General features: G+C 42.5%; 1 protein-coding gene across 4 annotated transcripts in view; it reads left to right on the top strand.

Moving 5' to 3' along the window:
• The window catches only part of LOC144600263 (C-terminal-binding protein 1-like), a 125,891-nt gene that overhangs the window by 80,759 nt on the left and 24,982 nt on the right, over positions 1–20,150 (top strand). For 3 of the 4 annotated variants that reach the window (XM_078411840.1, XM_078411838.1, XM_078411839.1), the window contains 4 exons: positions 5,342–5,496; positions 14,657–14,801; positions 17,357–17,563; positions 18,133–18,347. In XM_078411840.1, the coding sequence (XP_078267966.1) occupies positions 5,342–5,496; positions 14,657–14,801; positions 17,357–17,563; positions 18,133–18,347 (722 nt within the window). Of the gene's footprint in view, positions 1–5,341; positions 5,497–12,626; positions 12,814–14,656; positions 14,802–17,356; positions 17,564–18,132; positions 18,348–20,150 lie in introns of those variants that run through there. The other variant, XM_078411841.1, reaches the window with a different exon arrangement.

The raw sequence follows: 20,150 nt of genomic DNA, 5'->3' as shown, positions 1-20,150 counted from the left end.
CTTAGCAATGAAGAGGCCAGTTTCAATGTTGTGTGAGCTCCTTATTACATTGGTGATTTCCTGTCTGCAATGAGATTCCATTTTAACTCCTTTGGAACGAGTATCTCCAGCTTTCTGTGAAAATGACGACTGAGTAGGCCTGCGCAATATTTTCCCCTGGCAACTTTCCCTGTTTGCTTAAATCTGTTGTGGTTTCTAGAATACTAAATCCACTAATGGTTAATGCTCGGCTTTGCAAAAAGAGTCTAATTTTGTTTGTTCATTGGTTCCATTTTTATAGGCTCTGCATTTTAAAAGTCTGCATTACTTGATCTTTCTGAACTTGTGTTGTTGAATTTTTAGTAGGAGAGTAGCTGTGAAGTACAAATTTCAACAGCATTTCTGGCAGAGTTGCTTAGAGGGAATGTGTGCAATGCCCTTTAAAAGTGTGTTTATAACTAAGACTATCACAAGCAGAAGGTGCAGAGGAAGCCATACATAAATCAAGACCACTTGGCATTTTAGACAATTCAAACTTGGCTGCAATTTTTATATTTTATGTCCTTGGCCAACAGGTTAAGCAACCTGCTTTGACAATTTAATTTGACCACAACCAGAGAGACCTGGCGTGATGTGGATTTTCAATGTGGGTGTAGTTTCAAGCAAGAAAACAGGGTCCACAAAATTTCTGTAATTCCCATTGTGTACCGTAGCTATTTAAAACTTCCTTATCTCAAGAGATTATCATCAGATTTTTGTAATCTGCCCTTTTAAAAATCTATGGCATTGGTGAGTCTGAGCTAAATGCCTTCCATTATGTTGAGGATTGGATCCAAACTGATGGTGGAGTCTGACCAAGGCTTAACAACCGAAGCAGTGCTTTTAGTAACATTTTAGTAATTTATTTGTACAGACACCTACATTTCTTGTTCCTCCGCAGTACATGTCGTATATCTGTGTTGATGACCATGTACTCCCACTTCATTCTCCCCCCCCTCCCCCCAGGGGGAGCTTTGTCCACCCCTTGTAGCTTACTCTTAAACTAGAGGGCATAGATTTAAGGTGAGAGAGGAGAGATTTAAGGATGACTTTGGAACCTTTTCACTCGGGGACCGGTCCATATCTAGAATGAGCCTAAAGATACTATAGAAGCAGATATAATTGCGACTTCCAGAAGGCATTTGAACAGATAAAAAGAGTTTGGAAGGATATGGCCAAATGCAGGCAAATGGGGCTAGCCCAGAGTGCCAACTTGATTGGCATGGACGTTAGGCCGAAGGGTCTGTATTAATTCTTTATAGCTCTATGAATCTACCCCTGGGTATCCACAATGTACATCTGAGTTTGTCTTTGGGATTGCAGTAAATAATTAATCTGAAAATCTGTTAATTTTTATAAAAATTGTGCAAAACACAAATGATTGAATGTGATAGCTGAAGTTAGTTATTCAATCATAACTGAGAAACAATGGTTCAATAGTACATTAAAAGTATTACATATTGTGAAAACACTAAACTTCAGAAATCAATTTAATACAATAGCAAAACACCTAAGATTGGTGAGAAGCGTGTTGCCTGCTGCAATTTTTCTGAACTGAATTCGGCCGACCCTTAATCTTATAGTCATTTCTATAGGTTCTGAAAATCTTGAGGCTCTACTGGGCCTTGGTATAAAAGGTGGCGAGGTTGATTTTTGCTATGATATTGGGAGTGGTGCGGGATGCATCGCGGCTGATAACAGGATCTCCCTCAACACTACTGAACTATCAGTCTTGGCATGGGTAGGATGGAGTGGGGGGAGGCGGTGAAGGGTTTGCAGAAACCCTGCGGCTGTTTGAGAAATAGCAATCTACATAATGGCAACTAAGTGAGATATTCAAACTCTTCATTGCTTTCATGTGTTCCCATCAATCACAGCAAAATACTTTTTATTCCTTTTGTAAGGTACAATTGGCACGTCTGGAAATTATTTATGAAACTGTGCCTCGGGTAAAATTTGGCACTTGGGGGCCTCCACCCAGGGGGTGACCCTTTCTGCTAATAAGTTTTTTTGGGGGCATCTCTGCGCTGTAGGTTAGAAAAGGCCTCTCAATCCGCTCAGAACCTGCTCCACAGACAGACATGAGGGAGGTTTTTTTGTATTTGCTTTTATTCTATGTATTTGGTATGTAGGTAAATTCACCTGACTTGGAGCATATAGCATTTAATCATATGCACAACATTTAATAAAAAAATAATTCATTTATTCCATGTGTAGATTAATTTTGATGCCATGATGGTTTTCAGATTTCATGACCTAATTAAGCAGCGTTTTGATGCTCTTGAAGCTGACCTATCGATATAGCAACTGCACATTGAAAATTGCATGCACCTCATTATATCTAGCCAACCTCAAGTGTTGTTCATGTTATTCAGGATGTCCTCTAAAGCAACCATGAGGGACCTGCAGATGGCTTTTGATGTCCCTATCACAGATCTTCCCTTTTGTGGTTTTCTGTTGTTTTTACTGTCCATTCCCTCACAATAGACAATAGGTGCAGGAGTAGGCCATTCAGCCTTTCGAGCCAGCACCGCCATTCAATGCGATCATGGCTGATCACTCTCAATCAGTACCCCGTTCCTGCCTTCTCCCCATATCCCCTCACTCCGCTATCCTTAAGAGCTCTATCCAGCTCTCTCTTGAAAGCATCCAACGAACTGGCCTCCACTGCCTTCTGAGGCAGAGAATTCCACACCTTCACCACTCTCTGACTGAAAAAGTTCTTCCTCATCTCCGTTCTAAATGGCCTACCCCTTATTCTTAAACTGTGGCCCCTTGCTCTCCCCGCGGCCACCACCAACCCCCACCTTTACTCTTCCATTTCCGACTTGTTTCAGTTCTGTTGAGTGGTCGTTGATCTGCAGAGATTGTAAGGGAATTCAGGTTATGCCCAGCAGATTGTGGAAGGAGAATTGGTTAACTGTTTGAGCTGAAGATTATTAATTGAGTTTATACAACATGAATCAAACCACAGTTTGAGAGCAATGTTGGGGGGAAAATGTGATTGCACTGTGGAGGATGCAGATAATTGGACACTGTTATTGAGTAATAGAGCACAGAAACAAGCCTGTGACCCAACTCATTGACACCAACAGTAATGCCCTATCAAAGCTGTTACAATTGAACTGTTTTGCCCTTATCCCTCTTCATGAACCTGTCCAAATGTCTTTTAAATGTTATTGTACCTGCCTCAAATACTTCTTCTGGCAGTTCGTTCCTATTAAATCTTTTCCTTTTTCTTTTTCGCCCTCCAGTTCTTGATTCCACTGTCCTGAGAATAAGAGACTTGACACATTCACTCAATCATGATTTATGATTTATACACATGAGATCACTCCTCAGCCTTCTGGACTCCAAGGAATAAAGTCCTAGGCTGTCCAATCTCTCCCTTTAGCTCAGGCTCTCAAGTCCTGGCAACAGCCTCCTAAATCTTCTCTGCACTCTTTCCAGCTTGGTGGCATCTTTTCTAGAGCAGAGTGACTGAAAGGAACCCAATAATCCCTTGCGGCCTCACCAATGTCCTGTTGAACTGTAACATAACGTTCCAAGTTCTATACTCAATGCCCTGACTGAAAGCCAATTTGCTCAAACTCGCCTTCATCACTCCATTTACCTGAGCCCTCACTTTCTGGGAAATATGTACTTGTACTCCAAGGTACCTCTGCTCTACAAAACTGGCCAGTGCCCTGTTTTGACTTACCAAAATGCAACACCTTGCACCACTTTGAATTAAATTCAATTTTCCAATCCTTGGCCCACATGCCCAACTGATCTAAATCCTGCTGTAATTCTTATAACCATCTTCTCTGTCTACTTTATCACTTCTTATAGTGTCATCGGCAATGAAACATGATTGTATATTTTTAACCAAATTTTTGACATGTGACAAACAGCAGTCATCCTAACATTAATCCCGGAGGTACACCATCAGCCGCAAGCCTCCTGTCCTAAAGACAAACTTCCACCACCACCTTTTGCTTCCCACAATGAAACCAATACTGTATCCAGTAGCCAGCTCTCTCTGGATCCTATTCGATCTAACCTTCCAGATCAGCTTGACGTGCAGATCCTTATCAGATGCTTTGATGAAGTCCAAATAGACCACGTTTGAAGCCCTACCTTTGACAACGTTCTTAGTTGTTCAAAAAACTCAAATCAAATACATGTGACACAATCTCCCTTGTATAAAACCATGTTGATTATCACGAGTCAGCCGTGGCCTTTCCAAATGAATGTATATGGTATCCCTAAGATATTCTTTCCAGTAACTTTCCAACAGCAGATGTTAGGCTTACTGATATATCATTCCCAGGTTTGTCTTTGCATCCCTTTTTAAATAGGGGCATAAAATCAGCCAATCTTCAGTTATCTGGCATTTTGCTTGTGTCTAACAATGATTTGTATCTCGGGTGTCTGTGGAGATATTGCACTTCAATGAAGTTTTGATTCTGGATTGTGAATTAATTGCTCATTTCTGTGACCCTCGTGAGAGGAATGTTTTCAGTCAAGCTGGCAATTGGGGGGTGGGGGAGAATGCTAGGAGAACTCAGCAAGTCAGGCAGCATTAGTGGAAGGAATGGATATTTTGAGTTGGAACCCATTTGACTGATGGAATAGGAGGGGAGAAAGCTGGAAAAGGGAGATGGGGATGAGGCAAAGCCCCGCAAGTGATTGGGGGTGGGGGGTGGTGGTTGTGAGTAATTGGCAGATGAAGAGATAGTGACAAAGGCTAAAGGTGAAAATGAAAATAAGGGGTATGAGATAAGGAAAGAAACAGGAGTGAAATGTAAAGCTAGATGCAAGGACATAGGTGAAAGAGCAGAAAGGGGGAATATAAGGGAAATGGGGTAATCTGGGGATGGGGTAAGTTGGAGATGAGTGGAGAGAGGTGAGAAAGAAACACAGTAATTAGGGTAGTGGGAGGTAATAGAAAGAATGTGCACACATAAGGAGTTATAATTTGGAATAGGAGAATTCAGTGTTCATGCTGTTGGAAAATAGGCTAGAAAGCAGAATATGAGATGCTGTTTTTCCAGTTTGCCTGCGGACTAGCTCTGGTGGTGGAAGAGGCCAGAGACTGAAAGGACAGAATGAGAAGTGGAATAAAAATGGGTTTCTGAAAACTGACCAGAAACATCTATTCCCTCCACAGATGTTCCCTAACTTTCTAAGTTACTCCAACATTCCGTACTTTGCTCTAGATTCCAGCATATGCAGTCTCTTGTGTCTATGGCAAATTGAAAAAAAGTCAGAAGTGTAAGAATCATGTGTAAGAATTCTTGTGGGTTGCTGAATTTGTTGCCTTTGTTCCACTTATTTCTAGGCATTCGTCCTCCCATTTTAAATGGCCCGATGCACCCACGCCCATTAGTGGCGTTGTTGGATGGCCGGGATTGCACTGTGGAGATGCCAGTCCTAAAAGATGTGGCAACGGTGGCCTTCTGTGATGCACAGTCTACTCAGGAGATACACGAGAAGGTAGGAACATTCTGATGATCACTGGATGGTTTACTTCCTGTTCATTAAAGCCTAATGCTCCAGGTTATTGGAGAATAATTGTTTGTTTAAAATAATTGTTTGTTTAATTAAAATCACAAGCATTGAGAATAAATGGTTGCAAAACTAAATAACAGATACAGATGTCTCCTGGTAATTGAGGATCATATCTCATGAAGAAGTGTTAATGAGGTCCAAAGGGAATATGCATTTGGTATTGCATGTTTTTACGTGCCTTCTTCTTGAGGGGGTTTATTTAGAATGAGGTTATTAAAATCCGGTGGTATAACAGGTATAACAGAGCTTTATTTGTCATTCGGTACCGAAGTACCGAACGAAACTACATAGCAGTCATAGAAAAAAAAAAACACAAGACACATAACCCCAACACAAACGTCCATCACAGTGACTCCAAACACCCCCTCACTGTGATGGAGGCAACAAAACTTCCACTCTCTTCCCCACGCCCACGGACAGACAGCTCGTCCCCGACCGACCCGCACAGTCCCCGCAAGGGGATGGAAGTCCCCGCGGCCGAATCGCACCGGGCGCTGAAACGTCTCGCGGGCGATGAAAGGCCCGCGACCAAGCCTTGCGCAGCTAAGTCCCGCGGCCGAGCCGCACCGGGCGATGTTAAGTCCCGCGGCCGAGCCGCACCAGCGATGAAAAGTCCCGCGGCCGAGCTGCACCAGCGATGTAAAGTCCCGTGGCCGAGCCGCACCGGGCACTGTTAAGTCCAGCGGCCAAGCCGCACCGGGCGATGTAAAGTCCAGCGGCCAAGCCGCACCGGGCACTGTTAAGTCCAGCGGCCAAGCCGCACCGGGCGATGTAAAGTCCAGCGGCCAAGCCGTACCGGGCGATGTAAAGTCCAGCGGCCAAGCCGCACCGGGCACGTTAAGTCCAGCGGCCAAGCCGCACCGGGCGATGTTAGGCCCCGCAGCCGAGCCGCACCCCGCGCCGTGAGGAAGAGAAAAGTTTCCCCCACCCCACCCCCCCCCACCCACACCACCACCCCCTCCCACACATACACAACCAAAAAAAAATACAAAAACCATCCCAACACCGACACACAACAAAAAAAAAGGAAAAAAGACGAACAGACTGCTAGCGAGCCGCTGCCGTTAGGCGCCGCCACTTCCGCTTTAGTATATTAATATAGGAAAAACTCCAGTGCAATACAATATTTCTAAGCCACAGCTTCTAGGAGTTGTGGTTTATCTCCCAGGTGAGAGAAAATCCCAAGACAAATTACATCCCAGCAAACTACTCCTGAGCAGCCATCTCAATTGTTGCTTTGATATGTTGTTTAGAAGCAGGAGTCCATGTTGGCTGACTAGTAGTTTTACATGACGAAGCATCCACTGGACTGATTTGAATGGATAAAATGGAATTGTATTCTCTATTGTACTAGAATTCATCAGAATTCGAGGCAGAAATATTTTAATGCTTTTTCTATTAATTGTTCCTGCTGCTGAGCATGCTGCATAGATGTTGGGTGAAGACAACATTGGTTTGATTGTGACAGTTGTGACAGTTTTGTGACAGTTCATTTCAGTACATCACCTGTTCTTTGTCAATAGATATTAATTTGTTAAGGCAATGAATAGGCACTTGGTGAAAGGTAAATTTACTTATTGAGAGTTTTTCTTTCGAGGTGATTTTATGGGAAGGAGAAGGTTGCATGGTTGCAAACAGCTGTCATATTGGCAGAGGCCCAGGTGGTAATAAGAGCTGACAGAATTTTAGTTCATCCATCGCAGGATGCCAGACAAGTAGCATGAAGTGTACAATAGTTAGCGGCAACATAACACTAGATATTCCCATCTTAATATCAAAACTTGGTCAGCTGTTTTTGCATTATCCCACTGAAAATAAGCAGATAAATATGAAATAGGAAGGAGCAAAAACTGCAGAAGCAAAGGGGCAAAAATGGGATACATTTTTTCATTGTATCACAAAATGCTGGGGTAACTCAGCAGGTCAGGCAGCATCTAGGAGAGAGGGAATGGGTGACGTTTCGGGTCGAGACCCTTCTTCAGACTGAAGAAGGGTCTCGACCCGAAATGTCACCCATTCCCCCTCTCCTAGATGCTGCCTGACCTGCTGAGTTACTCCAGCATTTTGTGATACCTTCGATTTGTATCAGCATCTGCAATTAATTTCCTACACCTTTTTTCATTGTAAGTGACTCGCTGGCTTAAAATGGATAATTAAAACTTGAAATAGCAAAGATAATCACGGATAATCTTTGAAAGATGTATGTTACTGGAATATTGTGTGGTCAACTTTCACATGGTGTATGATAGTCACACTACATAAGATATATATGACATAAGATGTATGTATATGTGTGTGTGTATATATACACGCACATGCGCGCACACACACACACACACACACACACACACACACACACACAGACACCCCCCCCCCCCCTCTAGGAAAGATCACCTGCGGTTTCTTGAGAGAAGGGGAGACTGAAAACAAGATGGTAGTTTGTAAGGGCAAAGATATACTGAACAAGTGGCCATTTGCCATTCTAAGATAATGGAGCCTGTATTTTGTGTCAGTGCACCATGATCATTTCTAATATGTCATCAGCCTGAAATATTAATTATGACCCTCTCTCTCCACAAATGTCATCTGACACAAACATTCCAGTATTGTTTTTATGTAGTGTTTTCTGCATCTGGATTATTTTGCAGTAATACACCATTAATATTGCTGGCTTTCAACTTCAGTTTTAGTTTTCCTCTGTTAACATTTGTTGCTGAAACCAATATTGTTAACCGCATATTCACAAAGAAATGCCATCTTCCACTCTGTTAAAAGTTAGGTGTTTTTGGTGATATTAACATTTCAATTGTAATTTCTGTCAGCTTTGAGCATCTGATGAAGCCAGCATAGTTCAAAACTTGACATTTTTCTACAGCTTCACTGAACAGGAACGGTTTACTCTAGATATAATTAGGTTTAATGTTCAAAGATTATTGGATGTTCATCTTGTGTTTGTGTAACCAGACGCAGCTCAGGGGTTTGAAGTTATAAGGTCATAAGGAAGAGGAGTAGAATTAGGCCATTCAGCCCATCAACTGTACTCCGTCATTCAATCGTGGCTGATCTATCTCTCCCTCCTAACCCTGAAGTAGTACAGAATATTTAATAAATATGGCAGTATTTTCAGCCAAAAGCACCAGCGGCTGGAAATCTGAAAGAAAAAAAGGATGTATGCAGCAGGTCAGGCAGCAGCTGTGGAGAGAGAAATATAAGATGTCGCTGGAAGTCTGAGAGATTGTAGTGAATATTGGCCTCTCCCTGAGATGCAGATAGAGAAAGGGAAGGGGAGAGTGTGAGATGGAGTATGTGAAAGTAAAGGCAAGGTGAAAAATGGCAACAAAGAAGAAATGTTTCACTTCTGAATCAACAGAAAACAGCACCAGTGCACTCATCATATTGTGAAAATAAAAGTATAATTGATGGGTCCTTAGAACAGTGCACTCCAGGAACAGTCCCCTCAGCTCTCAGTGTCTGTGCCTAACATGATGGCAATTTAAACTAATCTCTGCCTGCAAATGATCCATATCCCTCCATTCCCTGCATATCCATGAGTCCTGAGAAAGCCTCTTAAATGTCACTTATTGTATCCCCCTTCACTACCAATCCTGGCAGTGCATTCCAGGCACCTAATATTCTTTAAAAAAAATAAAATCCTGCCCCACACGTCTCCTTTAAAATTTGCCCCACTCACTTTAAAGTTATGCCCTCTGGTCTTTGATATTTACACCGGAGGGAAAATTGAGATTGTTTACCCTATCTATGCCTTTCGTGTAGGAAAATAACTGCAGATGCTGGTTCAAATCGAAGGTATCACAAAATGCTGGAGTAACTCAGCAGGTCAGGCAGCATCTCAGCAGAGAAGTCTGAAGAAGCGTCTCGACCCGAAACGTCACCCATTCCTTCTCTCCTAAGATGCTGCCTGATCTGCTGAGTTACTCCAGCATTTTGTGATACACCTCTTGTGCAACCTCTCCAAAGCCTCCTTGCCCTTCCCATTAAGGGGTGACCAGTAATGCACACACTACTCCAAATGCAGCCAAACAAAGTTTTATAAAACAGCAACATATGAGAAAAGATTGGAATGACTGCTTGTATTCACTGGAGTTTAGAAGGATGAGAGGGGATCTTCTAGAGATGTATAAAATTATAAAAGGACTGGACAAGGAAAAATGTTCCCAATGTTGGGGTAGTCTAGAACCAGGGGACACAGTTTAAGAATAAAGGGGAGACCATTTAACACTGAGGTGAGATGAAACCTTTTCACCCAGAGAGTTGTGAATTTGTGGAATTCCTTGCCACAGAAGGCAGTGGATGAATTTAAAAGAGAGTTAGATAGAGCTCTAGGGGCTAGTGGAATCAAGGGATATGGGGAGAAGGCAGGCACAGGTTATTGATTGTGGATGATCAGCCATGATCACAATGAATGACGGTGCTGGCTCGAAGGGCCAAATGGCCTCCTCCTGCAACTATTTTCCATGTTTCTATTTGACCTCCCAAAATTCAACACTTAGCACTTGCTCAGATTCCATCTGGTGTTTTTCTCACTGTCTACAACTTTAATAATTTTAGTGTTGTCTACAGACTTACTAACCAACCCAACCATATTTACATCCAAGTTGTTTATATATAAACAGTGATCCCAGCACAGATCCCTGCAGATCTCCACTGGTCACAGACCTGCAGCCTGAATAACAGCTTTCCACCACTACCCTTGTCATCTATGAGTAAACCAGTTCAGAATTCCAATGACCAAGTCACCGTGGATCTCATATACTTTTATTCTCTGATTCAGCTATCATGAAGCATTTTAGCAAATGGTTTGTTAAAATCCATGTAGACAACATCAGCTGCTCTACTAGCATCGATCACTTTGTCAACATCTCAACCAAGTTCATAAGATATGAACTCCTGTGCACAAAAACATTCTGATTATCTCATTCTCTTTCAAACATGAGTAAATCCTATCCCAGACATCATTTCCATCATCCAAATCATTCCATCATCCAAATCATTCATATACAACGTGAAAAATAGTGGACCCAACATCGATCTACAGAACATCACGCGTTAACCAATCTGATCTCCCGGTGGCTGAGCACTTCAACTTCCCCCCCCCCATTCCCAGTCTAACCTTTCTGTCATGGGCCTCCTCCAGTGCCATAGTGAGTCCCACTGGAAATTGGAGGAACAGCACCTCATATTTCGCCTGGGCAGCTTGCAGCCCAGTGGTATGAACATCGACTTCTCCAACTTTAGATAGTTCCTCTATCCCTCTCTTCCCCTCCCCCTTCCCAGTTCTCCCACTGTCTTCCTGTCTCCACCTATATCCTTCCTTTGTTCCGCCCCCCCTGACATCAGTCTGAAGAAGGGTCTCAACCCAAAACGTCGCCCATTTCTTCTCTCCTGAGATGCTGCCTGACCTGCTGAGTTACTCCAGCATTTTGTGAATAAATACCTACGATTTGTACCAGCATCTGCAGTTATTTTCTTACAGAACATCACTGGTCACCAACAACCAACCAGAAAAAGCCCCCTTTATTCCTACTCCATGCTTTACTTCAGAATTTGAATAGAGATGCAACGTTTAAAGAGGCCCTTCGGCCCACCGAGTCTTTGGTCATTCATACCAGCATTTTCCTACACACTAGGGACAATTTACACTTTACAGCAGCCATTTAGCCTACAAACTTGTGCATCAGTGTGGGAGGGCACCAGAACACCTGGAAAAAAAACCATGCGGTCACGGAAGAAACATACAAACTCCGTACAGACAGCGCCCATAGTCAGGATCAAAACCATGTCTCCGGCCCTATAAGGCAGCAGGTCTATCGCTACACCACTATGCCACCATTCATCCGATCAGGGGTCTGCATGGAAAAGAGGTTGGAAAGGATGAAATAGAGCATAGCATTGCTTGTTTGTAAATGCCTGAACACGTCTGTGCACTCAGAAATTAGACTCGAGGAGGGAATCCAAATTCGATATGGCTGCTCTGTAGTAGAAGTCTATTCAATAGGTAGGAAATACAAAACATCCCGATCAAATCTGGAGCTGCACCTCCTCAGTCTTTTTGTATGTTGCATGGTGATTTCTGTTCAGTCTATCAAGAAAGATATAGGTTTACACGAATGATTATCCCAGGCAGAGATGCATGCTGCGTAAAAGTTTCCCTGTATATGCCATCATCACCTTCAGCTAAGGACTCAATGTCCTTGCACAAATTGATGCACAAATGCAACCAGTTTGAAATGGCCTTGTTCTTTGGCAGCTGGCTCAATTGATTAGTTGTCCCCTTCACTCCCAGGTCACAGTACATGAAAGTATCCAGAGAGTTGTGAATCTGTGGAATTCTCTGCCTTAGAAGGCAGTGGAGGCTAATTCTCTGGATGCTTTCAAGAGAGAGTTAGAAAGAGCTCTTAAAAATAGCATAGTCAAGGGATATGGGGAGAAGGCAGGAACGGGGTACTGATTGTGGATGATCAGCCACGATCACAGTGAATGGCGGTGCTGGCGCAAAGGGCCGAATGGCCTCCTCCTGCACCTATTGTCTATTGCTGGGGATATGGTTCGGAGGAGAAGGAGTATGAACAAAAAACTCGGTGAAGTATATAGGCAAGTTAAAGAGCAACTGTATGTTGCTCATCTCTACACAAACTTCTTCCAGTTTGTCTGCTCAGGACCTTCATATACAGAGGTCCAGGAAAAGGGTGTTGAAAATGCATATAACAAGGCCCTCATTCTATTGGCGAGTGGTCTAGAAAGAAGAAACATTATAAAAAGATGGTGGATTCTTTCCGATTTCCTGAACCGATTATCAGTTGTTTGCCAAAGTGCTTTATCACTGGAGGTTTCAATCCAGCACCAAGACCTTGCTTGGCTGGTGTTTAAAAAGCCTCCCTTTTGTTTGCTGTCGGAACATCAGTGACACTCTGCTGTCCATGTGAAAATGGGATGGTCATCTTTATCACATGCCAAGTAGGTCTGGGAAGTGATGAGAGTGTACTTTTCAGTTTCATCCTAAACTGCCACATAAATACAGGACTTTGTGCTTTAAGGGCTGTTTCCAGGGAGGTGAACTGAGATAATTCGTATGGATTCAGAACTGGCTTAATCATAGAAGATGGAGCATCGTGATATTCTGGCTGGAGATCTGTGACCAGTGGAGTTCCGCAGGGATCTGTGATGAGACCTCTGCTGTTTGTGATACATACAAAAGACCTAGATGGAAATGTAGATTGGCTGGTGAGTAAGTTTGCTGACGACACCAAAATTGGAGGATTTGCAGATAGTGAAGAATGCTGTCAGAAGATACAGCAGGATAGAGATTAGCTGCAGAAATGGGTGTAGAAATGGCAGATGGAGTTTAATGCGAGCAAGTGTGAGGTGTTGCACTGTGGGAGGTTGAAAGCAAGGAGAGAGTCTGCATTTAATGGCAAGACCCTGAACAGCACAGGGAGCATCTTGGAGTCCAATTTCATAGTTCACTGAAGGTGGAAGCACAAGTAGATAGGGTGGTAAAGCCGGCGTATGGGATGCTTGCATTCATTGCTAGGAGCATTGAATATATAATGCAGGTCTATAGCAATTTTGGTGGGCCGCATTAGGAATATTGCATGCGATTCTGTTTGTCACATTACAGGAAAGACGTGGACGCTTTGGAGAGGATGCAGAGGAGGTTTACCAGAATGCTGCCTGGATTAGAGGGTTTCAGCAACAGGGAGAGGTTGGATAGACTTGGAATGTTTTCTATGGAGCATTGGAGGCTGAGGGGAGACAATAGAAGTATATGGAATTGAGCAGCATAGTTAGGGTAGAAAGTCCGAACCTTATTCTCTGGGTGGAAATATCCAACACTAGAGGGTCTAGCTAAAAGGTGACAGGGGGAAAGTTTAATGGAGATGTGTGGCCCAAGTTTTTTTTTACACAGGGTGGTGGACTGGAATGCATTGCCAGGGGTCTTGGTGGAGGCAGATACGATAGTGGCATATGAGGCTTTTAGATAGACACATGGAAGTGCAGGGAATAGAGGTATATGGATCCTATGGCAATACTGGCAGATCAGATCAGTTTACTAGGCATCATATTCGGCACAAACATTGTGAGCTGAAGAGCCTGTTCCTGTGTCCATATGTTATATATTCTAAGTATCGACTGCTTATGAACCATCATCTTGATAAAAGAATCCTTCTGGTCTGCCTGAGACATGCATGTAGGTCATCCAGTGCTTAATGTTGCACAAGACGGAATGCTTCCAACATCGTTGCTGCAAATGCAACACCATTCCTGAGGAATGCACTGAAACTGAGTGCAGGCATTGCAAAGACTATAGAGTGAAGGTCTAATTCTCTCCTGCCAATGCAAATAGTGACTGGAATTTGAGAAATAAAAATCCTTAACTTAGTGTTGTATCGAAATGCTAACGTTAATTCATTAGAACAACATGACTTGTGAAAATTTGGAATCGAATGTGTTTATATTCCCTGAAGTAAAATAAATCTTTGTCGGAGAGAAATTGCTGGGTAGTGACCTTGGAATTCCATTCACTAAGAGCTGATGTATTTTTAGGTGCATGGAAATATCCAACACTGAACTACAATTCCAAAAATAATGAAAGTAAATTGTATGTCATATTTTACACTTGACTTAGATGTGGTGCTTGGGTGGTCTTAATGGCATATTGAACCCATACTGAATTTATGCTGAAAATGTTTGATGGTGCAGAGAAAGGTTTATGTTGACCATCTAATCCGAACAAACCTTCAGATCAGTCTGAAGAAGGGTCTCGACCCGAAACGTCACCCATTCCTTCTCTCCCGAGATGCTGCCTGACCTGCTGAGCTACTCCAGCATTTTGTGAAATAAATACCTACGATTTGTACCAGCATCTGCAGTTATTTTCTTACACTACTTGATATATTGCTCTGTGGTTTGAGCCTTTTATTTCATTCTTATTTTATACTATCTCGCTTTTCATAGAAAATTGACTGAATTGATCATTGAGCTCTAATCTACAAAAGCACTGTACTCATTTGGATGTACCTGAAGAAATTCATAATCAAGCTGATGAAGTTTGTTTTTAAAACAGGTACTGAATGAAGCAGTGGGTGCACTAATGTACCATACCATTACGTTAACACGAGAAGACCTTGAGAAATTCAAAGCACTTCGAATTATTGTCAGGATCGGCAGCGGTTATGACAATGTTGACATCAAATCTGCAGCTGATATGGGTAAGAGCTGGGGCTGTTTATTTATGAGACCTGTTAGGTGGTAGAGAATACATTACATTCTGCAGATGTAATGTATTCTCTGTAATCGTATGGATACAGTGAGCTCTCTACAATTAGTTGCTTTGTTTGCTGTATCTGTGTATTTCTGTGTATTAGTTTTGATATGTTTTTGCTTATGGTTGAAATTTATTATGAACGGCAAGTAAAGAATTTACTATTAATACAGTTTGCCCTGAAGCACCAACTTTCCCTTCACACTGGGGCAGCACACAAGAGCTCTGTGATATGCTTCTGAAATAGTGAATTGGAGCCTTTCATTGCCTGCTTCCAATGTTGGTCTCCCCAAATGTTGGCTGAGCATGGTGAGGCCGTTCTCAATAGAAAAGTGAGCACATAATTTGTCCAGATTCTGTCTTCAGCTGCATAAATTTGCTGTGTTTGGTTTAATTCACAACGCCTCAGCAAATTAAACAATCCGTGCCTGCGTGGAATAATTTCTAGACAACTGAGTGCTAAGTAAAATTCACACCTTGAAGATCGCGGATAATGACCATATCCAACAATGAAGAGTCAATCATTTATCGTTGCTAATAAATGGCATTGCTATTGTTGGATTCTCCATCAATGTCCTGGGGATCACCAATGACTGGAGATTAAACTGGAGCAGCCATATAAATATTGAGGCAGAGGAGGCTGTATGTTCAGTAAATGACGTCACCAGACACATCAGTCTTCATACTATTTAAAATGGACAAGTTAAGAGCATGATGGAATAATCTTAACAAAGCCTGGCACCATCTGGACAAGGCAGCCCATAAGGAAGCCAACCCATCCACCTTCTGAAACATTCATTCCCTCCACCACTGGTGCACTGTTCCTACACCAAGACTGAGTGGCACAGAGCCTGGAAAGATGCCAACACCAACAACGGAGAGGTCATCACAGACCCCACAGTGAAACCATCGGGATTTGACCTCCATCGCAAGCAATGGCTAACCCTGAACAGGATCCGCAACCTCCATGCAAGAACAGCCCCATCACCTGCACAAGTGGGGGATGACAGACAGACATCCCTGCTTGCCACTGCGGATATCCAGACCAGGCCATCCCACACATGGTGAATGACTGCTCACTGAGGCTTTTCCCTGGTGGCATCAAGGCCATCTACCCAGCAACTGATGCTGCCCTGGCCTGAATGTCTACCCTTGACCTACAACTTTAGGCTGTGCACGCCATACGCAAGAAGAAGAAGACTGTACCTACAGTGAGTACCATTTACAAAAGAGACTGCAATTACTCACCTGGGTGAGTTTCAACAGCACCCCCTAAACCCATCACCTCTACCATCAAGAAACAGCAGCAACGGACACTCTGCGACACTACAACCTGCATGTTCACCTCCAAGTCACACAGATATTACCTTTCTTTGATTGTCACTGCGTCTGAATCTTAGAGCTCCTTCCCCAGCAGCATTATGGAAGTACCATGAAAGGCAGACTGGATAAAGAAGGTGGCCCGTAGCAATTAGGGGCGGACAATATATACCGGCCTTGTTAGCAATGCCTGATCACAAAAATAAAACCTTTATGAAGAGTCAACTGCAAGCTCTCTTGACTGATGAGACTGGACTATGTGAAAATGTCAACACTAAAGGTAAACTTGCTACCTTTTAATATAATTTGATGCCTGTCGTCTTGCAATTTCCTGTGGTGGAAATCTGTATACTATGATGACAGCAATAAATATGATTGGCATCAAATTCACTACACAGTGATTAAGAAAGACATTCATGCATCTAACACAAGGGCTGCCCAGGGTTTGTGAAACACACCAATTTATTTAATCATCATATAAAAAATAAACTTGCAGCCTGCCAATGGAAGGATTTTTTTTTTAAATTAGCTTTTCCTTTTGCCACTTCAATTCTTGGCTCTTCCTCCAGATGACATTTTGCCTAACAGTGTTCTAAGTGGAATATCACTTCTTCAAGTTGTCATGCTGCAATTTTTTTTCGAAGTATTCAGAAAGAAGTTAGGACTTGGTTTGCATCATCTCCCCTTTTCCTCCCCACCTCTTGCATCTCCCGCCCCCCCACCCCATGTGTTCATCTTTGATAAGCTTGTTGGACAAACAGCACCCATGGCAATTAGAGAGCAAGTTGCAATGAAACAAACTGATCTCGAACTGATAAGCTGGCACCTTTTCCCTTGATTATGGTGTCATCTTAGTGAATGCAACTAATCTGTGTAAGGATGTACCACCAGAAATGATGGGAGAATGGAAATTGGAGAAGCGTGGGGAACTGGAATTGAAGAGATCTGAACATTGTAGGAGTAGAAGTTAAAAGATGGATGGAAAATAACAGAGAAATTGGATCACAATGGGGATTTTAAATTGTAACATTAGACTGTGAAATGATTGCATAATTCAAAAATATTAGGATTGTTTAGCAGTACATTTGAAACTGCAATTTAGTATGCCATTTTGTTTTGTTCAGATTATCATTTTAGCCCTGGTGTTTAGTGGTAAATGTTGAATCTCATTCTATTTTACAGGGATTGCAGTGTGCAACATTCCCTCTTCATCAGTGGAAGAGACAGCGGACTCCGCGCTGTGTCACATATTAAACCTATACAGACGGTCAACATGGCTCCATCAGGCCTTGAGAGAGGGAACAAGAGTATCGAGTGTTGAACAGATCCGCGAGGTAGCAGCCGGAGCAGCTCGGATCCGTGGAGAAACTCTGGGCATCATTGGACTGGGTATGTTTACCTGACAATGTGTAATCAAGCTGCGTGTCTTCCTGGCTCTCCACTTCTGTTTTTCTAATGAAGGACATCACTTTGATAGATCCAAAAGTTGGTACTAAGCCATACCTTCATCTATGGTGGTTGATAACTTGTGATCCCTTCCAGTCATTTGCAGTCCTTTTATGTTGCATTCTGTATGTGATCCTAAATAATTAATTTCATTCAATGCATTGCATTTTTTAATGCTGGAATCTAAGGCAAAGTTAATGGCTGGAGAACCTCAGTGAATCAGGCAGCATCTTTGGAGGGAATGGACAGGCAGTGTTTTGGGTTTTGACCCAAAACTGTCAGCCTGTCCATTCCTTCCAAACCTGCTGTCAGACCCACCGAGTTCCTGTATTTTTATGACGTTCTCAGGTATGCCTACTTATCCATTGTCTCTCCTAGTGGTCCATTGTCTTCCTTCAGCTTACAATGTTTTTAATTTTTTAATATAATTTAATATAATTTCATATTTTTTAAATTATTGATTAGTATTCTTTGATTAAAGACTGAAAGAAAATGGCTCTTTCCCCTTGCAGGCCGCATTGGTCAGGCAGTAGCTTTGCGGGCAAAAACATTTGGATTCAACGTGATCTTCTATGATCCGTACCTGCCAGATGGAGTGGAGAAGTCACTTGGTCTGCAGAGAATTAGCACCTTACAGGATTTGCTGGTTCACAGTGACTGTGTGACCTTGCACTGCAGCCTAAACGAGCACAATCATCACCTCATCAATGACTTCACCATCAAACAGGTATAAATGCCAGGGTAATGTGGTTCACTGCATCAATACATCACACATAAACTTAATCCTTGGGGTAGCTGCGCTGCTTAAAAGTGTTTTTTAAAATCAAATAAAAAGCTCGATAAACCAATCTGAATACAATATAGAGAGTGTTGCGTCAGGAAAGTTTTTAATTCATTCTACATATATGGACATCACTACCAAGTATTCATTACTTGATCCTAAAAGTCACCTTGAATTGCAGAAAAGGTTGATTTATGTCTTTATGCTCAGAACAGTTTATTAGCTTTCAGTCCACTTCCAGGAGCAATCCACAGCAAACCAGGTTAAGTTCATAAGTGATAGGAGCAGAATTAGGCCATTCGGCTGATCTATCTCTCCGTCCTAACCCCATTCTCCTGCCTTTTCCTCATAACCCCTGGCACTGTACTAATCAAGAATCTATCTATCTCCGCCTTAAAAAAATATCCATTGCCTTGGCCTCCACTGCCATCTGTTGCAATGAATTCCACAGATTCACCACCCTCTGACTTAAGAAATTCTTCCTCATCTCCTTCCTAAAGGAATGTCCCTTAATTCTGAGGCTATGACTGGTCCTAGACTAGTGAAAATATCTCTCCATATCCACTCTCCAGGCCTTTCACTATTTGGTAAGTGTCTGAGGTCCCCCCTCATCCTTCTAAACTTGAGCGAGTAGAGACCCATTGCCATCAAATGTTCATCACATGTTAATCCACTCATTCCTGGGATCATTCTCATAAATCTCCTTTGGACCCCCTCCAGAGCCAGCACATCCTTGCTCGGATATATATGGTGCCCAAAATTGCTCTCATTATTCCAAATGCGGCCTGACCAGCGCCTTATAGAGTCTCAGCATTACATCTGTTTTTGTATTCTCGCACTCTTGAAATAAATGCTAGCATTGCGTTTGCCTTCCTTACTGCTGATTCAACTTACAAATTAACTTTTGGGGAATTCTGCACCAGCACCCCCAAGTCCTTTTGCACCTCCCGATTTTTGGATTCTCTCCCCATTTAGAAAATAGAAATAGTCTACGCCTTTATTCCTACTACCAAAATCCATGACGCCGTACTTTGTTATGCTGTATTCCATCTGCCCACTTTCCCAATCTGTCCCAAGTCCTTATGCACTACCTCTGCCCCAACCTATCTTCGTATCATCTGCAAATTTGGCCACAAAGCCATTAATCCCCTTATCCAAATCATTAATATATATCGTGAAGAGTAGCAGCTCCGGCACCGACTCTTGCGGAACTCCGCTAGTCACTCGCAGCCATCCAGAAAAAGCCCCGTTTATTGCCTCTCTTTTTATCTTCTGCCATCCACCCAACCTGCTATCCATGCAAGTAACTTCCTTTTGATGCCATTTGCTCTCATCTTCCTTAGCAGCCTCACGAGCGGCACCTTATCAAAGGTTTTCTGAAGATCTAGGCGAACAACATCTACTGACTCTCCTTTGTCTGTCCAGCTATTTACTTCCTCAACAAGTTCGAGCAGCAAGATTTCCCCTTCATAAAACCATATGCTGGAGTCTGAATTGGTTCTTTCCCTAATGAACATCAGTGAATCAATAACCCCAAACTTTTTTCAATCAGTTTTGCAGATTTTAATATGTACAGATTTTATATATTTTTCCCATTTGAATCAAAAGCTTGAACTACTAGATTTGAAGTTGGATACTCCCGTTGCCAAATGAATCACAAACAGATCATGAATATCCCTTCATCTCAAGTCTGTACTGAGTTAACCAACAATTTTTGAAACTGCTTTTGTCCAAAAGGCATTCTTCACT

The sequence above is a fragment of the Rhinoraja longicauda genome, chromosome 14 (assembly GCF_053455715.1).
Source record: "Rhinoraja longicauda isolate Sanriku21f chromosome 14, sRhiLon1.1, whole genome shotgun sequence".
Lineage (NCBI taxonomy): Eukaryota > Metazoa > Chordata > Chondrichthyes > Rajiformes > Arhynchobatidae > Rhinoraja > Rhinoraja longicauda.
The sequence above is the reverse complement of the archived record's forward strand: the minus strand, read 5'-3'. Positions and strand labels throughout refer to the sequence as shown.